Here is a 24,207-nt window from a genome sequence, read left to right as displayed (position 1 = left end):
TGTCTGAGATAGGCCATTCTGAGGTAGATGTACCTTGAATTTTGTCAAAATGTATAGAGCGCCTATTAAGCTCAGTGACCTTGATAATAAGTATGATAATAAGCAGTCTGGTTGACAGGTATTAAACAGGCTCATATCTGGGACGGACTAGAAAGAATATGTGCTATTTAATTGGGGATGCTTGTCATCACTAATGAACAACAAGAAAGGGTTTGAAAAGTTCTTTGAGATATTTACTTGAAAATACCACCAAAATTTCAGATAAGTACCGTATCTGAGGTAAAGCTACTATGTACTGAGAATGATTTCATTGTGCTTTGCATACATTATATCGTTTGGTCCTCACAACATGTTGGCAAGGTTGATATTATTATCCCTATTTTACAGATTAGAAAACTAGGGCAGAGAGATTCAGTAACATTCCCAAGATCACACAGTACTATAAATCTAAAAATTATGTTATGTACACTTTTTTTAAAGTCACATTTTCCTGTACCCAAATTATGAAGAACCATAGAAAGAATTGAAGAAATAGGCTTCATGATATATTTTTTCTTCTCATAACAGGTGAATTTACTTTATTCTTCTTGCCCAAACTGTAAGATATCATGTTGGGCATGCCAACTAAAGAAATGTCACTAGCCATCCAGCTCTGTGAGGATTACATCCTTAGCCACTGCAGTCGCTGAACTTTAATACACCCTGAAAGGAGTTCAGGGTGGAAAACAGGAAAAAGGCGCACTGTACTCTGGGCAAACTGGCAGGACAGGCCTTCAGATAGATATTTTCAGGAGAAATTTTTAAAGAACTTGGATTCTTGCATCTTCCCATACCTAGAAAAGCACTAAAACCATTAACCAAGATATTTGCTGCTTGTGACTAGCAGTAATCTTCTACCAAGGGGGTGAGTGCTGGTTGCACTCACCCCCTTCTCCAAAATCACATATGTGCAGACCTCCCCCTTACCTCTTTGAAGCAGTTCCTCGGAGCTATCTGCGAGGATGTCTCCAGGCTATAGTTCCCAGTAAGTCCCCAAGTAAAACTGAAACTCGGAGCTCTCACACTGTACGTTTTTATTTCAGTCAACTGGCACCATTCATATTACACAGATTTATTGTTCAAATGTGCTCAGCTTTTTCAGTAAAATTAGAAGAAACTCCAATTTTCCAACGGGTATATGTGCATTAAGAAAACAACTACCATGTGATTTTAGATATGGATGCTAATTCCTAAACATTAGTTATTATTTCTGCACCCAGGTGCTTAGAATGTTTAAAATGCAGTATATTCGTGTGGATTTTCCAAGTATTTTGGAGCATATATGAGACATGTTTGTGCATATCTAAGTTTTATACATATGTATTTATTTTAAGTTATATGAGTACTGAGTACAGTGTACATACAGGATATGATATTCACATGTTATTTCATTTTTTGAGAGAGCTTAACCCTCACAATTATTAACTGTGCATAAAATCTAAATAGCAGATATAACATACTGTATAGGTCTGACTACTCATTCAGAATAGCCGTTCTTTGCTTTTATGATATTGGGAAGAGAAAAGAGTTAGTAAAGAAATAGAAGCATTCCTCAAGCCCCTCTTCTCTAAAACATATTCCATATACTCTCCTGAACGGTCTGGAATATCCTTCTCTGCAGCTACCCCATCACCCTCTCAATGCAGTGGGAAAGTCGGTGGGTAATTGGGTCCAGATTGGAGATGTTTAAATATTCATGAGGCTGGCAGGGGACTGGAAGGGGGTGACTGTCTAGAATGGGGGTGGGGCCGGGGGAAGTGATTAGTCATTGAAAGCTAGTGAACAATTCTGAGAAAGAGATCGAGAGACAGGGAGGAAAAAGAGGGATAGGCAGCGAGTGGGTGGAGAGAAGAGAAAAGAGGAAGAGAGGGAAGAGGAGAGAGAGAGAGCATGTGCGGTGAGCAATAGCTGTGGACCTTACAGTTGCTGCTAACTGCCCTGGTGTGTGTGAGGGGGAGAGAGAGGGAGAGAGAGAGAGAGAGAGAGAGAGAGAGAGAGAGAGAGAGAGTGAGAGAGAGAGAGAGAGAGAGAGGGGGAGGGAGGGAGAGGGAGGGAGAGAGAGTGCGCTAGCGCGAGAGAGCGAGTGAGCAAGCGAGCAGAAAAGAGGTGGAGAGGGGGGGAATAAGAAAGAGAGGAGGAAAGGAGAGAAGGCAGGAAGAAGGCGAGGGACGATACGACCATGCTGTGCTGTATGAGAAGAACCAAACAGGTAGACCTAAAGATTTTTACTTCTTGCTGTTGTGAAATTACCAGAGTGCAATATTTCCCTGTAAAGGTAGAAAAAATATTTGAACAGCTTCTGCTCTGGCCATGGTGCTTGCGTTTCCTTAGCATATGGTAACTGATGCTTGCATCCCAGCTTTTATTCTATTCTTTCACAGTCTGCTTTTGGAATGCTGCTACTAATTAGGATGAGGTTAGAAAAAATACGCCTGTTTGGCTAGAAAAAAAAAAAAAAGATTTTTTTGGCTATTAGTAAATGTTCAGCGTTTTAGGTCTCTGGTTTTGCGGATGTGGATATGGAAATGGGTGTGGAGGAGAAGATGTGAGCTCTACCTACAAGATGGGGAGGCAATCCTTTATATTATTTGCAAAAAGCAGGGTTGAAAGAATAATATTCAGTTATGAGTATTGCTTGTTCTATCGTACAATTTTTTCACATGTGCTGCGGAAGAAGCCTTATTTCCTACATGCATGAGCTTCACATGGGTGCAGGTATTAATGGAAACACATGTGAAGGTTTAATTAATTAATTTATTTTTCAATGAATGAATGAAACTGTAATTTGGGAGTTTTTTTTTTTTAAGAGAATCTAGAGATAACTGGGGCTGGGGGGTGGGGGAGAGAAACTGGCCGAGTAGAAGGGGAAAATCCCCTTCCCAAGACCAGCAGCCGATTGTGCACCAGCTGGTCCGAGGAGAGGGTGGACCACGCCCCTAGGAGATTCGAGCTCCGATGGGATGGGAAAGACGAGCCGAGTATTACCTGTTGGAAATCAGGTCTCTTCTGCCCTTCCTTTGCATCCTACCTGGAATTGTAGTGACCAAAGACGGACTAACATTCCGGATAATAAGCATGGTGACTCATTTTCATCAGGAAGAAGGACACAAACAAGATAAGCAAGAATCAGAGTCCCCTCCCCCTCCCCCACTGCTCAGGTTTTTCTTCCATTTCAAATTGCTCACTTATTTCTTGAAAGACGTTTTAGAAACTTGATTGGGGTGAGGGTGGGGAAGAATGACTAGTACGGTATTCCGCAGCAACCGACAGTGCCGCGGCATTCTGCAAAGGGAGCTTTCAAACATTGACCGGAACACGTTTGAGTGATATTGGCGAAGGTTAAGGAGAAAACTGGGTGTGAGATTTGGGTGAGCGTGTGCTTGTACGTGTGTGTGCGTCTCCCTGCGAGGCGAGGCGGTCTTGGTCAAAAAAGACCTTTGCACGTTGATTGCCTTCGGGGTGGGGTGCAAGAGATAGGATTTGGGCATTATTCCTGTGCAGGTATTGCATAGGGGGCAATTTGTAATACACTCGCTGAATTCGAAGGGGGTGGAGGGAGAAGTGGAGAAGGAACAGGCTGCCAGCTTTGCACATTTAGCCAGCGCCCTGGAAGCGGGGCTGGGGGTGGAGGGCAGGGGGCGGGGTAGTGAGGATGAAGAAGGAAGAGGAAGGGGAAGGGAGACAGAAGCGGAATCTCAGAGCAGTGAGTGGAGAGGGTGGTGAGGCAGGGCAAAAATAAATAGATAGATAGATGATAGATAGATAGGGAGATAGATAGATGATAGATAGATAAAGTATCAGGCACCTGGGGTTTTGTGAGTGGTTTGTGTAAGGGTGTTTGGGGAAGAGCATGAGAGTCTTACATGTGGTACTTCCCTAAACTGCTATATGATTCCGGAGATTGATGCTTCCGCTGGCTCATTTTTCAAACCAGGACATTTCCTCTCCTTGCCTTCCTTCATTCTAATGCATAAATGCAGTAGATACAGGTGGCTGGGTTAAGCACACTGTCAAGGAAATGTTCTGAGGTTGCCCACCTGGTGAGCTGCAGAAATAAAATTTAGGAAGGTGGAGCCCTAAGGAAGACAATGCTGTTCATTAAAAAGCTTTAATTTGGGGGAAGAAAAAAATATGCTGGTTTACAACTTTTTGCCACCCTATGTATACATATACATGTATACACATGCCCCCTCTGACAAAGGAAACCAAGCATGATTTTTCGAAAGGGAATTGAGGCTAAAGAAATTCCCTTCCCCAAAAGGGGACAGCTGCCTTCACTTGGGTCTTCTTACTGACAGCCCCAAGTATTCACTAGGATATGTGCAAAGTGATGAAGCCGAAATTGTGTGTTTAGGGAGTTGTAGAAATTCACATGTAAATGTGTACAGTATCCACGTACTTTACGTACAACAGTCATGTGTGTACTCTGTGTGGTTTCCATATGCCGGCATGTGTTTTTGCATAATTCATATTCAAGACAGAAAATTGAAAGGTATAGAAATAATCCTATTTTGCCATAAATTTTATACATGTGTACTTCTGTGTGAAATGGTCATGTCCCCTACTGACCACTGCTGTGTATCATTCACATAAGTCAGTATTTAGGATGCCATTAAGTCAGACTAAAGGAAATGGTGTATTCAGGGCGTGGGCTCACACTACACTGACTGACATTTCTATAGCCTGAGTACTTAGATCTCACACAGGTTTTGTGCTTGTGGGTGAAATGATCCTATATCATTCATGGCAGAATCCGACTGTGTTTATCTTTTTTCTGCCATCTATTCATAACCCTAGCCCTTAATAGGGAATAAAACCAGGGCAAAAACCTGCAAAGGTCTAAACTCTGCCACACCCATGAAATCCAGCAGAAACGTGGGAGGGGGCTGGAGGGATTGCACTTCCTTCCTCTTCCACTTGAGCTGCATAAAGAAGCCGTCCTGGATTTCCAAGTTGTAATACATTGCGAATGGCTGAGAAGAAAGCATAAATGATCTTTATTAGCCACTAATTACCACTATAGATTATTATAGCAGAAAGAAGAGAATGAGAGTTGGGTGGAGAGGAGAAGATGGTAAAGGAGTGGTCAAAGGAGGAATAAGATAAAAGAATCCCTGACATTTTATTGGCTTCTCATTTTTCAAATGTCTTGAGGCTAACTTTAAATAGCTTAATTACCATGCATTTTACAGATGATGAAAAACTTGCAAGATCTGTGTCCACAAAGCAAGAAAACTGCGAGGTGTTTCTTTTGTTTAAAAATAAAGACTTTAATTTGTAATCGAAGTAAAAAGACACCAGTGCAAGCAAGAAGCCCTTCTAGCCCTCAAGCCTTCAACCCCCATCAACATCTGCATTTTTCCACATACAACAAATAATTCTCATCTTAGCGGGATCTGTGGTTCAGAAATCCAACCTGGCTGCGCTTTTCCCTTGCAGTGTTGGAAAGGTGTGGAAGGATGCTGCCTTGCTGCTTGGTGCAGATTCCTCCTAGTGATAAACTGGATTCCTCCTGAATCTCACCGAGCCACACCCAGTGTCACCCAGGGACTAAGTGAATTAATTAAATGGAAGCATCGTACTTACTCTAATTGAAACTGTTCTTTTTTTTCCTTTTTAAATGGTGATTTCTATCATACATTTCCAAATTTAAACAGAAGAAGAAATCATTTAAAGGGCATTTTTTTTTCTGCCAAATTATCTAGACTCGCAGAGAATCTTAGAGAATTAATGGTGAATCTAGAAATGCATTAATATCTGGTGACTCTATAATGCCTTCTAACCCATGCCAAGGTGCATACACAATGATCCCTGCTCTCTCATGCTGACAGCCTGTAACTCTGCTCCCTTCCTTTCCCACCCATGCTGAGGCAATTGGGATAAGAAAATATAGGGTTAACTTTCTCTCTTGCTGAGCTGGCAAAACTACAGAAAACCATTCATGCTTTATGCTAAAGGGCAGCACTCCTGTTCACTGAGAGGAAGAGTAGCTTAGGGTCTCCTTCGCCTCCATCATAGTGAAACTGGGGCTGATGAATCTACATGCTTCAGTTTTACCTGGCTCCACAAGGAAAGGGGGGGGAGTGTCTTTGAGGCAATGGTAGGTGTATATATTAACCAAATGTTTCCCTTGCTCATATTGATAAAGTAAGACAAGTCTGAAATCTTCCTCTAATATTAAAGGGGCATTTCAAAGGATGCACATACTCAGGTCATCAAAAGAGAAGATACAGCATTTACCTAATCACTTCCCTATTAGCTGTCATAGAGGCATTTAGGCAACCAATCATGTCTGTTGTCAATCAAAGAAGTGACTGTGGGCAGGAATTCTCCCTTCTGAATTTCTGAAGTGTGGTCTGGTTGCCCCTGCACCATTGTGTTAATCTTCAGAACATTTTCTGTGGTACTGGGAAGAGCACTGTACTGAGAGTCCTTAGTTTATACCACTGACTGATTCTGTGATCCTTGACTGAATCACATAATCTAGGGCTTCAATTTCCCTATAGTATGGAGACTTAAAAAAAAAAAAAAAAAAAGAAAACGAACAAACAAAAAACCCAGCATGCTTACCTTAAAGGTTTTTGTAGGGACCAAACAAAACTGATATGAAAACAAAGGTCAATACAAATGTAAGAAAACTTTCTCTCTGAGGTTTGCAACATGAGTCTTGGCTTAGAAACTGCCAGTCCTTCAGGATTGTCAAGTGCCTACTACGCTTCCTTTTCCTGTTAGAGAGTAGTTCCTTCTGCTCGTCGCTGATTCCTCCTCTTCATCACTCCCCATTCACTATACCATTTACTTTAATAAGGCTTCTGTTCCCAGAATTCCGTTGAAACATATTCTGAAAAAGACACCATATCCAGTGACTCTTTAGTTCACATCTCATCTGACATGTCTTTGGTATTTTGTATTGTTGCCCATTCCTCTTCCTGAAACTGTCTCCTCCTTTGGCCCCATCGTAGTTCCCTCTCTCTTCTCCCTCTCAGATAGGTCCTTCTCCATTCTTCTTTGCTGGCTTCTTTCACTCTCTCCCTCCCCAAATATCAATTATCTCCTGGTTATTTATCTTGATGCCTTTCTCTTCTTATTCAACACTCTAATTCTAGGTGATCTCATCCACCTCCAGAGTTTGTAACCACCTGTGTGATTTCCAAATCTGTAGACTGGATCTCTCACCCGAGTTCTGATCCCTAGATTTCAGAGACACCTATGTTCCTTAGGAACAAAGTCAAACACAGTGTCTCCCATTTTGTACCACTTAGTCGTCCTCCAAATTCCCACCCTTATTGCTGTAACTCCATCTATCCAGCTTCCAAACTCTAGGAAAATGGGAGTGATCCTAAAAGTATTCTTTTCTTTCAGTCCCCAAATCTAGTTATGAAATTCTTTGATTCTAGTTAAAAAGATTTTGAATTCATCCTCTGCTTTTTCATCTCCACCACAAATAAGCTGATTCTGACGTTCATTACCTCCCATCTGGACAAAGACAATAGCTTCTTACATGGACTCCCTGCCTCCATCTTCCTCTCCTTCCGCTCTTGCAAATAGCATTGCTCTTATCTTTACCTAACACAAGTCTGATCAGATTATTTCCCTCCTGACAATCTTCTAATGGTTCCCTGTTAACAGTAAGCTAAATACAAACTCCTCAGCATGGATTGCATGATCTAGTCTTCCTTTTTTTTTCTTTTCTTTAATTTGGCCGTGCTGAGAGGCATGCGGGATCTTAGTTCCCTGACCAGGGATTGGACCCGTGCCCCTGGAAGTGGAAGCATGGAGTCCTAACCACTGGACTGCCAGGGATTTCCGGCATGATCTAGTCTTGACTATCTTTCCAGTGCCATCTTCAAGCACCTCTTCTCTCAACGACACTACATCAGTATTTCAGGCCTGCCTTGATGTCTTTGCTCTATGCCTAGAAAATTTCATTTCCCTCTCAGAATAGAAAATTGCCACTCCCCCCGTAAGAGTTAGCTCTTTTAAGCCATTCTTGTCCTCCCTGATGTTAAGTTTTCTTCTACCTTCTTTGTGACCACACTGTAGTTTGTACAATCACTATTATATCACTTGTTACACAATACAACATTTGTTTTTTCACATACTGGTGTCCATACTGTGAGCTGCTTAAGGGAAAGGGTGAAATCTTGATTATTTTTCTATCGCCAGTGCCTACCACAATGCTTAGCACATAAAGTAACGGATTTTAACTGTGGATATTCTGTTTGCTAAATGAATACAGAACTAGGTTTACAGTCTTTCCATAAGTTGTGGCATGTCTAAATGGATGGACCACTACTAGATTTTTTTTTAATCTATTGGCATCAAATTTTGAAGTGGAGCTGATCATCATTGATTCTTGTTATTGACCTATAGACATGAAAACCATCAGTTTTTTTTTTTAATTGAGGTATAGTTGTTTCACAATGTTGTGTTAGTTTCTACTGTACAGCGAAGTGGAGTTCCCTGTGCTATACAGCAGGAAAACGATCAGTTTTTAATGAAAGCAGACACAAAATACAAAATGAGCCCAAGTATACTGTGTTGCTCCAAACTATTATAACTGGTACTATCTGAAAACCTCCCTTTGATGTCCACCAACCAGTGTACCAGCCGCACCCTCTGAGGGTAGGAGAGTCCCAGGTTAGACACACTGTTATCATCATCTTGGATCTTCTCGTGCCCTTCCTTTTGGGCCCCAAGTGCTTACACCTATTGCTTTGTTGCACAGCTATTCCAAATAGTCCCTGACTCAATCCCTCACTACTCTTAGTTATTTCATTGATCACACAAACTTTAAAAAATGCTTGTAGTGTTGGCCTGTGCTCAGGGGCCCACGTCCAAGGATTAATTTCAGTTTCATTTGGGTATCTTTTCTGCCCACCGAACTAGCCACATGATAATATTCCACAAAGTGAAATCTTGCATGAAGGTAAAGGGCGGTTGAATGGTAAGTAGTCCCTCAAATGTCTGTTAAATGAATGAGAATCAGGTCAGGTTTATCTTTCTTAGGTTTGAATTGGCTGAAGGAATTTGGATTCTGAGCTAGGCCTCTTGTGGCCAATATGGGGCACACTGTGGCTACAGCTTTACCTGAAAATACTCGTTGCCAGACCCTAAGTGGTGGATTTTCTCTGACTAAATTGGCATGGCCTTGAGAACAGTAAGACAAAATGATCTATTGGTGGAGTTGAATAGTGTTTCGCAGTCTCCACACCCTTATTTTATATCTTGCTCATGGCTCTCAATCTCTTTCGATCTCTTTCTTTGAGTTGTCCTATTTTTTTTCTCCTCCCCTCCGGTCCAAGTGGAGTTTGTCTAATTAAGTGATGCCAGCTCATTCTAGTGTTTAGTGGGCGAGACCGTAACAGGAGACTTTTAAGAAAAAGTGTGTCCCTTCCAACTTTCCAAATAGGTGTTTTAGGCAAAACAGGTACATTAAGGTATGTCTGACACATAGTAGCCTCTCAACAAAAAATATTTATTGAAGGAATAAATGTAGGAAGGGAGGGATCATCATGATGGGCCATTAGGGGATATGTTTTGGTACAGAAGGTCATAGCTATGTACCTGTTGAGAGGTGGCTCTGTGTACATACACACTCAGCTCTGTTGGTCCTCTCAAGGTGGTGGTGGTCAAAGTTACAATTCCAGCTCCTGTCTGCTTAGAACAGAGTGATACCCTTGCAGTGAGTTCAGGTTGTAGAATGGGAGTGTGACCCTCCAGATTCCCTATCCTTAATTATTTACAGATCTTATTTTCTTAGATGTTGTTTGTTTAATGTCCTGTTTCATGTCTTTGTAGTGGAATAAACCCTACCCTGGGTTCTAGACCCGGCTCTGCCAATTGCTTGTCGTGTGACCTTGGGTAAGTAACATCATCCTTCTGAGCCTCAGTTTATTCATCTATATAAGTGGGCACATAAAAAGAATATACTCCAGATCCAAACCTGCCTTTTCTACTAGGCTGGTGTGAGGCTCACATAAAGTGGTAAAAATAAAAGTGCTTTGCAAACGATGTGTTTTTCAAGTGTAAAGTATTATTAACTGAGGAATTCCAGATATTGAAACCTAAAGTACTCACAGTTCTATGCCAAGAAGTACCCTTGCTCTCTGTATAGAATATACATACATTTCCCATTCCTACCCCTCCTCTCCTATTCTCTACAGAGTAAATATTAACCTAAACGTGCTAATGGATGGGAGCATAGCATATCTTTATCATTTCCTTCGAAAACTTCAGTGACAGAACTTAAATAAGCAGATATTCAAATTGTCATGCGACCCCAATGATCAGTTCAAAGGCAGAAATATGCACTATTTTTCTTTTTATCTTTTTCTGTTTTAGTCTGTTCTGCACATTTAAATTTCTCTTCCCACTTGCTAAATTGGCTGCTTCTCCCCTATCCCCATCCTCCCCCCCCCACCTCACTTCCAAACTGGGTTCTCAGCACTAAGATTACCAGGCATGCTGTGCTCACATCAATCACATGAGAACCCAGTCAGGCAGAATAGCAGAGAGGGAATGTGGGGCTGATTGGGAGATTGAAAATGGGGATGGAGCCTGGTTGGGGAAAGCACTGTTCAAAGATGATCATCTGAGCACAATTTTCATACAACCTCAGGGTTTCTCATTGCGTCAGGAATTAACCTTGATCAGAAGTGGTATACAGTCCTGAGCCTTTTCCAACTCAACTCTAATACCATAAATAATCTAAACTTTCAGGATCTCTACAAAGGGCATTTCAGTTCTCCTGCCTCCCTGGTTAATTGGGATGTTATCTATTTAATAATACAAAATTTATCCAATTCTCATACAAGCAATAAATTCTTGCAACCCAAAGGATCTGATTTCTTAGTGTATGGATAATATTTGAAAATATTTTTAAGCATAACAATGGGATCAAGTTTGTCTAAGAGATTTGCTTTTCCTAGAAGCCAGAAGTTTAACATAGAAAAATTAATATCATGGATATTTTGAAAACTACTTTTATAAAGGGGGCTTATATAGAGTTTGATAGAAAGATACATTAACTAGAAATTTGCAAATATGCAGGTGTCCAGAGGGAAGCAATTATTGTTTGGATTATATTTACAGTTGGTTAATGATCACCTTTAATCTTTCACTCTAGCCACTTCTCTCTGTCTCGCTCTGCCTCTGTCTCTGTGTGTGTGTGTGTGTCTGTCTGTCTCTGTCTCTCTACACACACACACACACACACACACACACACCCATGTACTTGTATTATTTATGTCTCCTTTTGTTGGGTACAAGTAACAGACACCACTTTTAATGGTCTAGAAAAGAGATCTATTGAAAGGAAACTAGATATCACATGAAATTAAGAAGCTGAACAGCCAAGCTTATGGGAACCAGGGTAGATCTGGGAACTTCAACATAAGGAATTCATAGACTTTCTTTCTGGAGCCCTGCATTTAAAAGACTCAGTTACTAACAACCCCAGCTTCTCTGGCTCTCAATTAGGAATTCTAGCTAAGAAACAGAAATGTATCTATGTACATACACATATACAGAGAGAGAGAAAAAGAGAGAGGGAATATGAGAGAAAGAATGAGACTGAATGAACCTGACTGGTCCTTCTCAGTTCAGCTAGTTACCAATAGAACAATCATCTCTAACTGGATGAAGGGCCAGATCACGTGATTTAGACAATTTCTGGAAACTCACACCTGTGAATCTAGGGGGAGAGTAAACTGGCTGAGAAAGATTCTCCTGTATGTCCATAACAGGGAAGCTTACCGGATGAGGAGGGATTTACCTCAAATGCAGTAGATCACTATTTTCCCTTTGGCTGTTTTCATTTAGCCTGTATTATATATGCTTATTATTGGTAGGGTTATCACCACCGATGACTCGGAAAGGAAGCAGTAACCACACGGATAACTGATCTCATGAGGTTTTATACCTAAAAAAGAAAAGTTAGGGCAAATCTCCACAGCTAGAGTTGACAAGCATTGTTTTCACTTTTTTCCAGAAGCTGGACTCTGGCAGGTTCCACCTGACTAAGAGGGATATCAGCTATCATATGCTCTTGCTAATTTGGCATGGTATAACTTTGATCTAACTTCTCCTTTTTGGTTTGTGGGATTCGTTTCTGCAAAAGGATTGGGCAATAACGGGTGTAAAACATCTCCCTTGAATTTATATCAGAGAAATGCTACTCCTTGATATTAGTCATCTCATTTTGAATGCCCTTAAATTAATTCCAGCAGTAATCATCATATTTATCTATTTTTAGCAAATTGGCACTTTCTAAAACATTGAGCTGTTGTCTCCATATGCACCAGTTTGCTCTAAATGTAGAATTTTGGTAATTAGCTTTACATCCATTATTTGTAATCCCAGTTCCAATAACTATTCAAAATGTTATTTTTAAATGAAAATTTGAAAGACCCTAATGTCTTCCCAGTAATGACTATATAAAAGAGCTAGATGAAGTAAAGAAAAAATAAATGAAATGATCTCCAAAGGTTAAGCAAACTCAGGAATTGGCTGCTTTCCTAAATGGCTTCAGAACCTCTTAGTCAGCACAACCAGCCTAGGAACTAGCCTAGACTAGGAGCTGTTAAAATGCAAATCCTCTTCCCACTCCTACTTGCTTTTTGGTTCAGAAACCAATTTACCAGTTTGGAGTATAAACTGAGAAGTCAAAGCTCTTCTTAATAGCCAAACTAGATCCTCAACAGCTAGTCTAAAAGATGCATTGCACAGTTCTACTCAAACCCCAGTAGAGGCAGCAATTGTCTCTGATATGTATACACACACACACACAAAGCAAGGCAGGATTTCTTTAAAGAGAAATTATTAGTTTCTAAATACCTAATTTGCAATTAGATTTCTAGATCCATATTGTATTGAGGGCAGCCCCACTTTGGCTATCCAGACTCTTGTGGGGTTCTAATGGGGGAAGGGAAATAAGCATTGAGTATATTTAGGGTGGGCATTGCCTTTCAAAGCCCTTTTCTTTAAATCTTTATTTGAGAGATGTAAAGGAATAATGAGACTTTATAAGTCATCCACCTTAAACATCCCCTATTTCATCTTCAGCTAGGCATTTGGAGAATTTTTCTTCCAAAGTTTTACTGGATTAATATTTCTAAAAATTTCTGAGATTTTCAAAAGGAAAGAAAATATTATCTCACTTAAAAAATATTGGCTCTTTCTTTAGGTGAATCTGATTTGGGGGTTTGATTTATTCCGTTTTGGTAATTTATTTAGTTTTTTCTGAAGAGTAAGCACCATTTGCAATCTTCCCTTAACCACTGCATTCCAAGGACTTTTTTACTCCAATGAAAGAGAAGGCGATTCTGTTTTCTTTATGGCCTTGGAAAGCTACTCTGGAGAAATCAGGTTTGTATTTAGTATTCATTTGAATAAATCTTTCATGCTAATCTAAATTCAGTGCTCTTCATGTCTTTGATTGCCTTTGACTGAGAATACGGAGTGATAGCTTTAGATAAGTCAGCCAGATTTGTGTTCCATACTTATGGACAGTTAACTGGAGAGCTGTATAGAAAACATCAACAAGATCTAGTTTCTTGCATACTTTCTTTCATCTTGAACTTCATACCTTACCCCTTTGGAGTGAAACCAGTATAGAAGAAGAAATGAAGAGGACTATTCTTGAAAAGGGAGGAGGAGTTATAAAATAGAATTACTGTTTGGAATTGGGCCATTGCCCTCCAGTGAAAACTGTCATGGGAACGTAAGACCACAGATGGCTCAGACTTCACTTCTGAACATCATCTGGAAGATACAGTAAGCCCAAGAATAAGAGTATTTAGGAAAGAATCCAAGAAGTGTGGCACTAGTCTACTTAAGTATACTTAAGCATACTTAGGACCCAATTCAGTTTTTATCCTCACTTAAGTGAAAAGAAACGTGATTCTTGGTAAAAAAAAAAAAAGACTATGTATCTTTCAGTAATTATGGGTTTTCCTGTAGCCTCTATAATTCTATGTTCTCATTCTAGTGTCACTGGAAACTGATTGGCTCATGTATAAGCTGAAGTTTATTTTATTAAGTATGTCTTATCAAAATTGCTATTTTTACTGAACTTAGGTATATTGTAAAAATCCATCCATAAAGGACCAAACTATGAGAACCACAGGAAAACCAATAGAAAAATTAACTTTCCCATAATCCGAGATTTGCAGATATTAAAAACATTATTATTTTTTCTTTTATTTTTTTGTTACCACCTCAGAAATTGTCATGTTAAGCTAATTATCTTCTCCCTAGATTAGACCTCTGACTCCCCTACTCTTGACAATATCTTTTTGGAGACACCAGACATTCCTAGTTATGCAGCTCATAATATGGAAATACTCTATCTTCCCTCATGAAAGCCATACTGTCAGTTACCAAATTCTATTTGCAATGTCTTTTATGTCTTTTTCCTTCTTCTGCCAGCCTTTCTTAACCAGCATTCTACAAGAGAACCAAGCCCTAACACCTTAAGGCCCTAAAGCCCGTAATTGTAGGTAATGAATTAATCTCTTTCCTGTACATCTAGAGCAGTACTAGTTACACACCATACTTTGCAGAATGGAGGAAGCACTCAAATCATTTTTTTAAGGGTTCTGTGATTCACATGAGAAACCCCAGGTAAGAAAGGCTGGAGAGTCACCAAAATTCCCTGCTTTCTTGGCATCATCTTTGCACACTGCCTGCTGGTTAATCTTACTTTTCAATCCCCTTTTTCTCAAAATTTCAATGGTTTTTCTTTGTTTAGAGCATCAATTCTAATTTATTTATTTATAATTGTTTTTCAGAATCTGGTACCAATCTATTTATTTATAATTGTTTTTCAGATTATTTTTCAGAATCTGGTACCAATCTCCTATTCTTGCCTTACCTCCTACTGGCTCTGCCATTGACTAGACTTGTGAATTTAAACAAATTTAATCTCTCTGGGCTATCATTTCCCTCTATATAAAATAAAAGTATTGAACTAAATTGTCTCTAAGGCTTTCCAACTTATAGAATAGCATGTTCTATAGCAAAGCTCCTCCTCCACTGTGGCACTTTGTCTTAGCCACACTTAGCATGAATTTAAGTATTAGTGTCCCTATACTTTTGTTTATTGTCATTTCCACTACTTGGAAAGTCCCCTTAGTGCCGAATTCAATTTCACCCACACTCTGAGGCCTGAATCATGAGTTATCTCATTTGTGAAGGCTTTCCGGATGGCCAGTGACTTCTTCCCCTCTTAGATCTTCAGTGTCACATGCTACCGGTCCTGTTTATTCAGCCTTCACTAAACAGAGCCCTACTTGATTATCCATTGGTATTTGTATGTACCTGATCTTCCCGAACTAGTTTGCAAAGTCTTTGAAGGTAAGGTATCGAGTTCAGAGCCTGGCTCAAGAAACACATTTGATTGTCTCTGAGGGAGTTTACAAGACAAATAGATGGATCTGTAAACTCTCAGAAAGACAAGTGGAGCTATCTTGCATGACCTCTCTGGGACATTTGAAACCATGAAACATGCCTTCTCTTTACTTTCTTGGCTCCATAACACCTATTTCTGCTGTTTTTTCTCTTCTCTATCCTTGGCTTCACATTCTTTTTTTTTCTCCCTTGGCTCCTCTTTCTCTCTCCGCCCCTGAAAAGTTGTTGTTATGCAGGCTTTTGTCCTTATTCTTGCAAGTTCTTAGTCAACAGAAGTTCCAAGACTAATCTAATCTGTGCCCACAACTCCTACATGACGAATGGGTCTCAAATTCTCCAGGCTCTCTAGCCAAGTCTACTTCCCGGGCTCTAGAGCTTTGTATCTAACTGTCCACTAGAAATCTTGTCCTGATGACCCACAGGAGCCCAATCTCCACATGTCCTAAAAGTAAGTCTTCAACTCTTTTTCCCAAATCTCTTCCCCATTCGCATCCAGTCATCTAAATGGAAATGGAACCCTGATTAATTCCCCCAGTCTTCCTTTTATTGTTAGATGCTACTACTTTTTCTAGTTTCTATAAGTAGAAAACAAACAAAATAGCCATTCGTTCTTCCTTTGCCATCACCCTCTACCTCAAAAATACGTCATCTCTGTCCCTTTTTCTTCATCTCCACTATCATCTCTAACCCAGTTGTCTCTCATGGAGACTGACACAACAGCCTTCCCATCTAATCTCTTGTCTTTCACCCTCAACCTTTCATAATCATTCTCCCCTCAGTAGAAAGAATGGTCTTTTAAAAAGTTTCTATCAGATCATGTGTTTCCACTATTTAAAGACCTTTGATAGCTTCCTATTCCACATAGAACCAAAACCAAACTCATTACTGCTAAGGCCTATAAAAGTCTACATAATCCAGGACTTGTCCCCTCCTCTGAATTTTTCTTATAACCAAACACTTCTTGCTCACCAAGTCTATTGGCCTCCTTTTAGTCTTTAAAACACACCAAGCACATTCCCTCTTCAAAGCCTTTGTGTGTGTTACTCTCTCTACCCAGAATTCTCTTTCTCTTACTCTTTACTTGAGACACCTTCTGTGACAAATCCATCTGAGTGGTGCCCAGTTTACTTTCTAACACATCACCCCACTTCTTTTGTTTTCTTTAAGAATTGTTCTCAATCTGATTTTTTAAAAATTTACTTGCTAATTTTCTGGTCCCTGCCTATCTCTTCAAACTTCAAAATCTACCCCTCTTCACATCCCACACTCCACTGTAATTGTACAATTTCATGGAACAACCCATGTTACTTCATCCTTTCCCCCTTTCTAAACACTATTCCTTTTGCCTGGAATACCTTCCTTTCCCTTCTTTTCTACATAACACCTTTCTAATGTATTTCCACAATGTGGCTAGAGTTGTTTTTTTCTTTGTGGAGACTCCCTGATCCTCCAAGCAGATATGTTGATCTTTCCTTTGTGCCATCATTGTGTCTAGTACATGCCTATGCTACAACATTCCACAGACTTTATTATAAATATTAATTTACACGTCTGTCTCTTTTGCTATTCTAAAATCTCCCTTCGTGTAGGAAGCATGTTTCGTTTATTGTCTTATGTATATAGCCTTAGTTCAATGCTTTGCACATAATAGGCTCCCATTAAATAGAAGTTGAGTTAATGGAGCCCACACATATGACCAAATATCAGTGTCTAATGAGTTGTTTGTGATGGCAAAATTTGGTTAAGTCTAAGGCAAACATTGCCCACTTCCCACCAATTAATCATGGAACCTGCCCACTCTGGCACACTTTATAATTAGGCACCTGATAGATATCTCACACAGAGCTAAGACTGCACAGACTTGGATTTCACCCAAATGGTGCCAGCTGGTTGCTTCAGCAAATAACAGTCCCCATTTTGTAGAGAGATACTTCAACATGGAAAGATAGCCATACTTGACAGTATAAACTTCTTATGATTTGGGCTAAGGATGAAGAGCAGTTTAAAGTTATATATTTTTAACCCATTAATATGCCTTCCAAGCTAGGGGCTAAACCTTCAACCTTTTCATAATATCTAAAACTGCTGACTTCTGAAACCCCTCCCAGAGGAATCCTGGTGAAGTTTCACACCCTTCCTCTTTGTTAATGATATGACTTGTAGTTGCATGTACACATTCTCTTACTCCTTTTACTCTCTTTAATTTCAAATTAGAAAAAAAATATATGCACTATGATGCTTAATTGTTGTTTTTTCTGGTGACTGTCTATGTGCTATGGAAGCATCCACCTGTCTGATGTTGTTTATGCCCAAACTGATAAACAAAAGGAAAAATTTTCCTACAGGGGAAGGAAGAAACAAATGGCCGGGTAATCATTGACTTAACAATATCTAGCATATGTCTCTTACAAAAATATTCGTTCTGGGGAGTGGAGCTGAGGAGGAATGGATTCCCCCTTGGAATTCTGGAGAGGGAGAAATAATCTTCAGTGTAGTCTGTTTCCTTTTTAAGAATATATATGAGAATCAAGAAAACAGAAGAATGTTTCATGGTCATTAGGTAGCTAGGTCCCTTTGAACTAAAGCTATATAAAATAGAGATTAAAAATACTTTTTTTGGTCTGGCTGGAAACTTAAACACTCTTTTAGATTTCTTTCTTCAGGAAATGATATTCTAAGTTTCAAGCTGCTAACTTGCAAAACAAACTTTGGAAACAAATCTCATTTATAGGTTGGGGTAATGCTCACTCCAAAATCAAATTTGGGAAGAACCAAAAGAATATAATTTTCCAGTTTAGGGAATGGATGAGCATAAGGAAGGCAAGCTGAAGCAGACTTCAGCTGAAAAAAATGAGTCACTTTTCTCAGTTGTACATTTTTTATTTCAGTAATTACAGGGGAGGTGGAAAAGATACATGAGTAGTTTGGGTTGCTGAGAAAGTAGATGACAGAAGCAAGTATTCAATGTTGGAGAAGTTGGATTGGTGGGATATGGTAGAACTTTAAAAGACCCACTGGACATGGGTGGAACCCTTGGAGCCATTTCTAGAAGATGTAAATTTTGAGTTGCCAATGACCTTATCATACTCCAGGAATAGCCAATAAATCTGGGTTGTTCTGATTAAACAAAATTTCAGCCTAATTCTCTGGAACTAAGAAGGGAGTTTTCCTTGGATTCCAGTGGGTGGTCAACAGGTCAGGCCTAAGATGGTACAAAAAGATTAGAGAATAGACTAAATAGACTAGAGGATAACAAACTCTACTAGGCACTCTATCCATATAAGCTTTTATTTCCTCCTAACATTAAGTGGTTCTATCTTCACCACCTGAAATGCTTTCTTTCCTCCATCTGCCAAACTATGTTTTGCCTCCAAAAATTCTGTTGAAAAATCACCTCTTTTATAAAATCATTCCAGACCTTTCCTCATTCTCCGTCTGGATCCATGCTGCAATCACGATAGTAACCTCCCTAGTAAGTCTTCTCCCCCCATATAGTTTATGTGTGTGTGTATATGTTGCACATATATATGTATACATACAGAGAGAGAGAGAGAGAAAAGAGAAGAGAAAGAGCATTTATATGTTTTGTACTTACTGTCCTTTTCTGTTTCCCCTAGACACTGCTTAAGTTTCATTCCTGGGTTCGCCACTGTTCCAGATTTCACAAGGCACTGTTCAAGGCTTCCTACTAACTACCTTTTTATTTAATCTCCCAGGGAAAAGTTGTCATTCTCTTTCACTATATACCTGATGGTAATAATTATCATTGATTAGTAGAGGTAAAGGGATCTTAGAGATTATCTAGCTGTTTTTTTTTAAACTTCTTTTGAGCCACAGAACTTTTGATCCCAGATATTTCTCAGAATCCAAATACATAAAATAGGTAAAAGGTGCTATTTGGCCAGAGCAGAGTTTGGTGGCCCAGCCTTCTGTCCTGTCAGTCCCCTCCTCTCTGCTCTGAGGCCCCTCTGAGGAAGCCTGGGGAGCAGAATTTGGGAAACACTGATCTATGTCCAATCCTTCATGGTGCGGATGTTGGGAAGTTAAGGTATTCAGCTCAGAAAGGGCTGAGCTGGAATTTCTTCCTATGTCGGTGCCACTTCTTTCAGAGGGGTAAAAAGAGGATCATGCTTTCAGTTTCTGGATGTACATATCCCTAAGTATTATAAATTTGTGAAGTCAGCATTTATGTGCTTCATAAATGGACAGGGTTCTTTCACAAATGAAGACTAGAAGTTTTTGTGTTTTCCACCTTTTGACTCATTTATCTTATTTTTCAATTAGTCTTTTTTTTATCAGGACTAACTTTGTGAGAAAATATTTTCCGCAAATGTTATATGAAAGTCACTTATTCTTTCAATAAACATTTATTAACCATCTACTAAGCCAGAAATTATGCAGAATACTGGAAATATAGAAATAATTTTCTTAGAAAAAGGAACACTCTCTACCCTCAAGTAGCTCACAGTATAGTGTGGTAGACCTCTCTATGTCTATTTCAAAGTGTGTATTCTACAATGTGCTCCTGGATAATTTTATTAATCTCAGGTGTATTTTCCTAATTGTTCAGGGATGTTTTCCACTGTAGGAATGCACTAGTGTTTCTTCTCATGTAGATGTGACTATCCAATCTGCCTTGGAGACCTGGAGGGTGAGTTTTGTGAATAAGAGAACATTCATGGGTATTAAGACTTAAATACTGCAAAGCCAGAGGCTTTTTAAGGATTAAATGTGTTAATATATGTAAAATACTTGGAACTATACTTGGCATATAGTGAGCACTAATGTTAGCTATTGCTTGTTATTGTTGATGTTGTTGATGGTGATGATTTGGGGTCTATGTTAAAGGAATCATATGTCAAGTATTTTTTGGTAGGAATTCTTCAAGGACTAGTTTCTGGATTTTGTGTGTGTGTGTGTGTGTGTGTGTATACATGTCTAAGGTTTAAGGAACTTACAATTGGTTAATTGAGAAATGAGATACTAACGTTGCTGATTTAAATTTTGCCCACCCTGTGCTCTCAATAGTTTTTAGGACTAATAGATATTGGTTCTTGGAGTCTGGAACTCAGAGATATAATTAGCCTATCTTACAGATGTGGTCAATAAAATAAGAATAGAAGTTTAAGCTTCCTTCACACTTAGAAGGTACAGAGGCTTATCGCTTCCAGGCAACTGGAATGTGAGCATCTCAAGACCTAGACTCAGCCACTCTGAATCTTCAAGGAATGATGTAAAGATGCAATGGCAATGATAAATTATTCTCAGAGATGGTGGCATTTGGGGTCTGGGGTCTGTGGTAGCCACGAACTGATGTCCTAACCAGTCAGGGGTCTCACCTTGACTCTGTTTCCTGGATCCAGCTTGCTTTCCTTGGTTCCTGCCTATTTTTTGAGTCTTGTTCTCTGGCCTTCCCATCAATAATGTGAGCTCTGCTATTATCCGAATCCAGTCTAGTTTCTATGCTTGCACGCAAGAATCTGACTGGTACAATCCTGTACTCAAGAAATCAGACCAAAGCTACTAATATTTTTCACCGTGTTATGGCAGCAGCCTCAGGGCTTCTGCTCTTGCTGTTCCTTCTGCCTGAAATGCTTCGTTCACACCTATTCTCAGTGACTTTTGCTCCCTTACCTCCTCAGGGCTCTGCCCAAATCTCACCTGTGTAGATCTCTTCAAGGAGGCTTTCTCTCATCATCCTATATAAAGCAGACCCCACCCCACACTTCCTTTCTCTCCTTCTTTATTCTCTTTCATTATACCACTACAAAAATGCTTATTTATCTCTCCTTTTACATTTTAACTGTTTAAGTATTTGGGGAGGACTTTCCTGCTGTGGTAAATTTATACTCATTAAATTGTCAAATATGATGGTGTTATTTATTTATTTGATGCAGGTGCCGTAAGGGGAAATGCTTGCATTTGCCACTGGCACCATCTGGCTTTGACTGATTATTGTATTTTACCTGATAGTCTTTGGACAGGACTATCAGCGTGATGAATGGGTGAGAGTGGGAGGAGTTCAAACACTGGTTGAGAAAGGATAACAAACCTGTAGCAATAAGTCAGACACCAGGAGGCATTCTAAACACTGAATAAGATAGAACATCCATCGCATGTCCTATTTGCATTCCAGGTTACACTTCAAAGAGTCAACGTGGCAAAAACATTCCAAGATAAAACCAGCAAGATCTTCTAGAAAAGATTTAAGTTGCCAGGCAAAAAGAAAAATCCTTTGTGGTTACTGAGTGTGCCGTGATTCCACATGGCTGTAGCTACAGCTAGAATTCTGCATCTACGTTCTCAGCATCAGTAACTTATAATCTGATGGAGATTTAAATAAAAATGAAAAATTTCAAGACATTCCAACATCCTAAGAGAACAACTGATTTGTGGGCATTAAAGAATAGAATGCAGAATAGCAAATGGTGGCACAGTGGCCAGGCACTGGGTCCTGGGGTTATAACCTGATCTTGAATCAAAACCTAATCCCCTGGCATTCTCGAAGCCTGATCTTCATCAGAGGCTTCATTCCAGGACAGAAGTGAGGTGGTAACTTTGCTAATGTGGGGCATCTTCAGCATGCCTGGATCCCTCTGACATTCTCATTGAGGCAGAGAGCCTAAAAAAGCTACCATTCAATCTTTCTTCTTTCCCCAAAGAGAGACATCTTTAAGGTGCATGTATGGCTGGCCCCTATATTATTTTGGTCTATCAATAGATCACCTATCACTTTCATAGTATCTATAAGTTAGAAGCAATTTTAGAAGTCATCTTGTCTATGAAATCATTGATTTATTCATTAGGAAACATTTATTAAGTGTCTACTATAAATTAAAGGATGTAGACTGAAAAGATAAATCACATATGCTTGTCCCCTCTATAGGATGCATGAGTTCCTCTCCATGACATCATGATGAGGTCGGAGTTCAGCCTTCACTGGAATATCTCCAACATTTTGGGTGTTGTTGCTATTCATTTATAGCACTCCTCAATAGAGAGAAAGCAGGTTAACCTCACTTAAAAGGGTAGCAGGGCCCAACCAAAACTTTGCTTACCCGCCATCATTCAAAAAGTCAGATGCAGAATGCTTGAAGTCAAAGTCGAATATGTGAAGCTCTGGACAGTTAATTTAGTGAACTCATTCACCTTTGTCTTCTTGTCTTGATCCCTGACAAACTTCACTGTGCCTCGCCATTCTTCATGCTCATCCAGAGATGGGAGCTAAATACCAAATTTGGATATTTGTAACTAATGAGTTCTATTCTCTTGTTGCCACAAAAAAAATCTCCAAACCTCTTTTTTTTTTTTTTTGCCATACAGCATGCAGGATCCTAGTTCCCTGACCTGGGCCTCTGAGATTGGGGATCCCCTGGACACTGGACTCTCAATCCTACTCTCTTCTCTAGTCTTGGACACCATCTTTAGCATGAAACCCACACCCCCTGCAGTGGCAGTGCGGAGCCCTAGCCACTGGACCTCCAGGGAAGTCCCCTGTTGTGTCCCCAGACCTCTTAATGTATTTCAGAACACTTTCGCTTCTTAATGAATGAAGACTCATCAGCTCAGTTTAGTTTCGTTTGCACAGAAAAATCAAGCTTTGGAATAAATCTAGAGCGTTAAAATGAAATTCCTACAGTTGTCAAATGCTTTGAAATATCTCAAGAAAAACACTTATTGAGGCTTTTCAGCATTTGGCCTTGGCAAGAATTTAGGTATTAAGAGTTCCCACAAAATGAAAAATAAAATGGCATGCAAATATATACACATGTACACAAAACCCAGACTATGGACTTTTAGGAATTTTTGAGATTTCTAGTTTGGGTCTAAGGTGATGATCAACTGTCATTTGTCGGAACTTTGGTTTAATAACAATTTTAAGAAATTGAACAGTGGACTAATTTAAAGTTTTTTAAATGTGCTACTAAAACCAAAACATATTAGATTATGCTTCTTGATAAGATTATTCTTAAACCATGATTTAAGATTCTTCTAATATTCCCTCACTGTCGGGGTCCAGAAACTCAGGGCCAAGGGTAAGTCAGCCTTAGATAAACAGATTGTATGGCCTAGGCCACCAATCTGTCCAGCATTTGTGACCTATAAAGATTCTTCCTGCAAGCGTCTCTGCTTATGCCAACTGTTTATATGCACAGTGGCAACTTCCAAAGCTGTCATTCCCAGGTTTGCTTTGCTTATACAACTAGCTGTTACTGTGTTGGGACTTTCTTTCTTTCCTTCTTTCTTTCTTCTTTCTTTTCTTTCTTTCTTTCTTTCTTTCTTTCTTTCTTTCTTTCTTTCTTTCTTTCTTTCTTTCTTTCTTTCTTTCTTTCTTTCTTTCTTTCTTTCTTTCTTTCTTTCTTTCTTTCTTTCTTTCTTTCTTTCTTTCTTTCTTTCTTCCTTCCTTCCTTCCTTCCTTCCTTTCTTTCTTTCTTTCTCTCTCCCTTTCTTCCTCCCTCCCTCCCTTCCTTCCTTCTTTCCTTCCTTCCTTCCTTCCTTCTTTTTTCCTTTCTTTGCCAAGAAAGGCTCAATTAACCCACGAGTTTGGTCAAGAATAGAAGTTGAAGGGCAAGACCTGAACATTACAGCATTTAATTTTGCGCAGTGTCTTGATGATGGAGCAAGGACTCAGGGATGGTTACTATAGGTGGAGATTCAGAAAGAGTCTAATGAAAGAGCATGAGGGGGCGACCACACATATGCTTCAAATCATTCTGAAGAAATGGAAGAAAATAGAAATAATCTAAGACAAAAGAG

At 39.5% G+C, this 24,207-nt stretch overlaps 1 protein-coding gene across 1 annotated transcript in view; it reads left to right on the top strand.

Moving 5' to 3' along the window:
* The first annotated feature begins 2,119 nt into the window (after positions 1–2,119).
* The window catches only part of GAP43 (growth associated protein 43), a 92,785-nt gene continuing 70,697 nt past the window's right edge, over positions 2,120–24,207 (top strand). Inside the window, exon 1 of the mRNA XM_019922284.3 lies at positions 2,120–2,248. Coding sequence (XP_019777843.1) covers positions 2,219–2,248 — 30 coding nt within the window. The 5' untranslated portion in view covers positions 2,120–2,218. The remainder of the gene's footprint in view (positions 2,249–24,207) is intronic.

The sequence above is a fragment of the Tursiops truncatus genome, chromosome 4 (genome assembly GCF_011762595.2).
Source record: "Tursiops truncatus isolate mTurTru1 chromosome 4, mTurTru1.mat.Y, whole genome shotgun sequence".
NCBI classification, from domain to species: domain Eukaryota; kingdom Metazoa; phylum Chordata; class Mammalia; order Artiodactyla; family Delphinidae; genus Tursiops; species Tursiops truncatus.
This window is presented reverse-complemented; position numbering and strand designations above follow the sequence as displayed.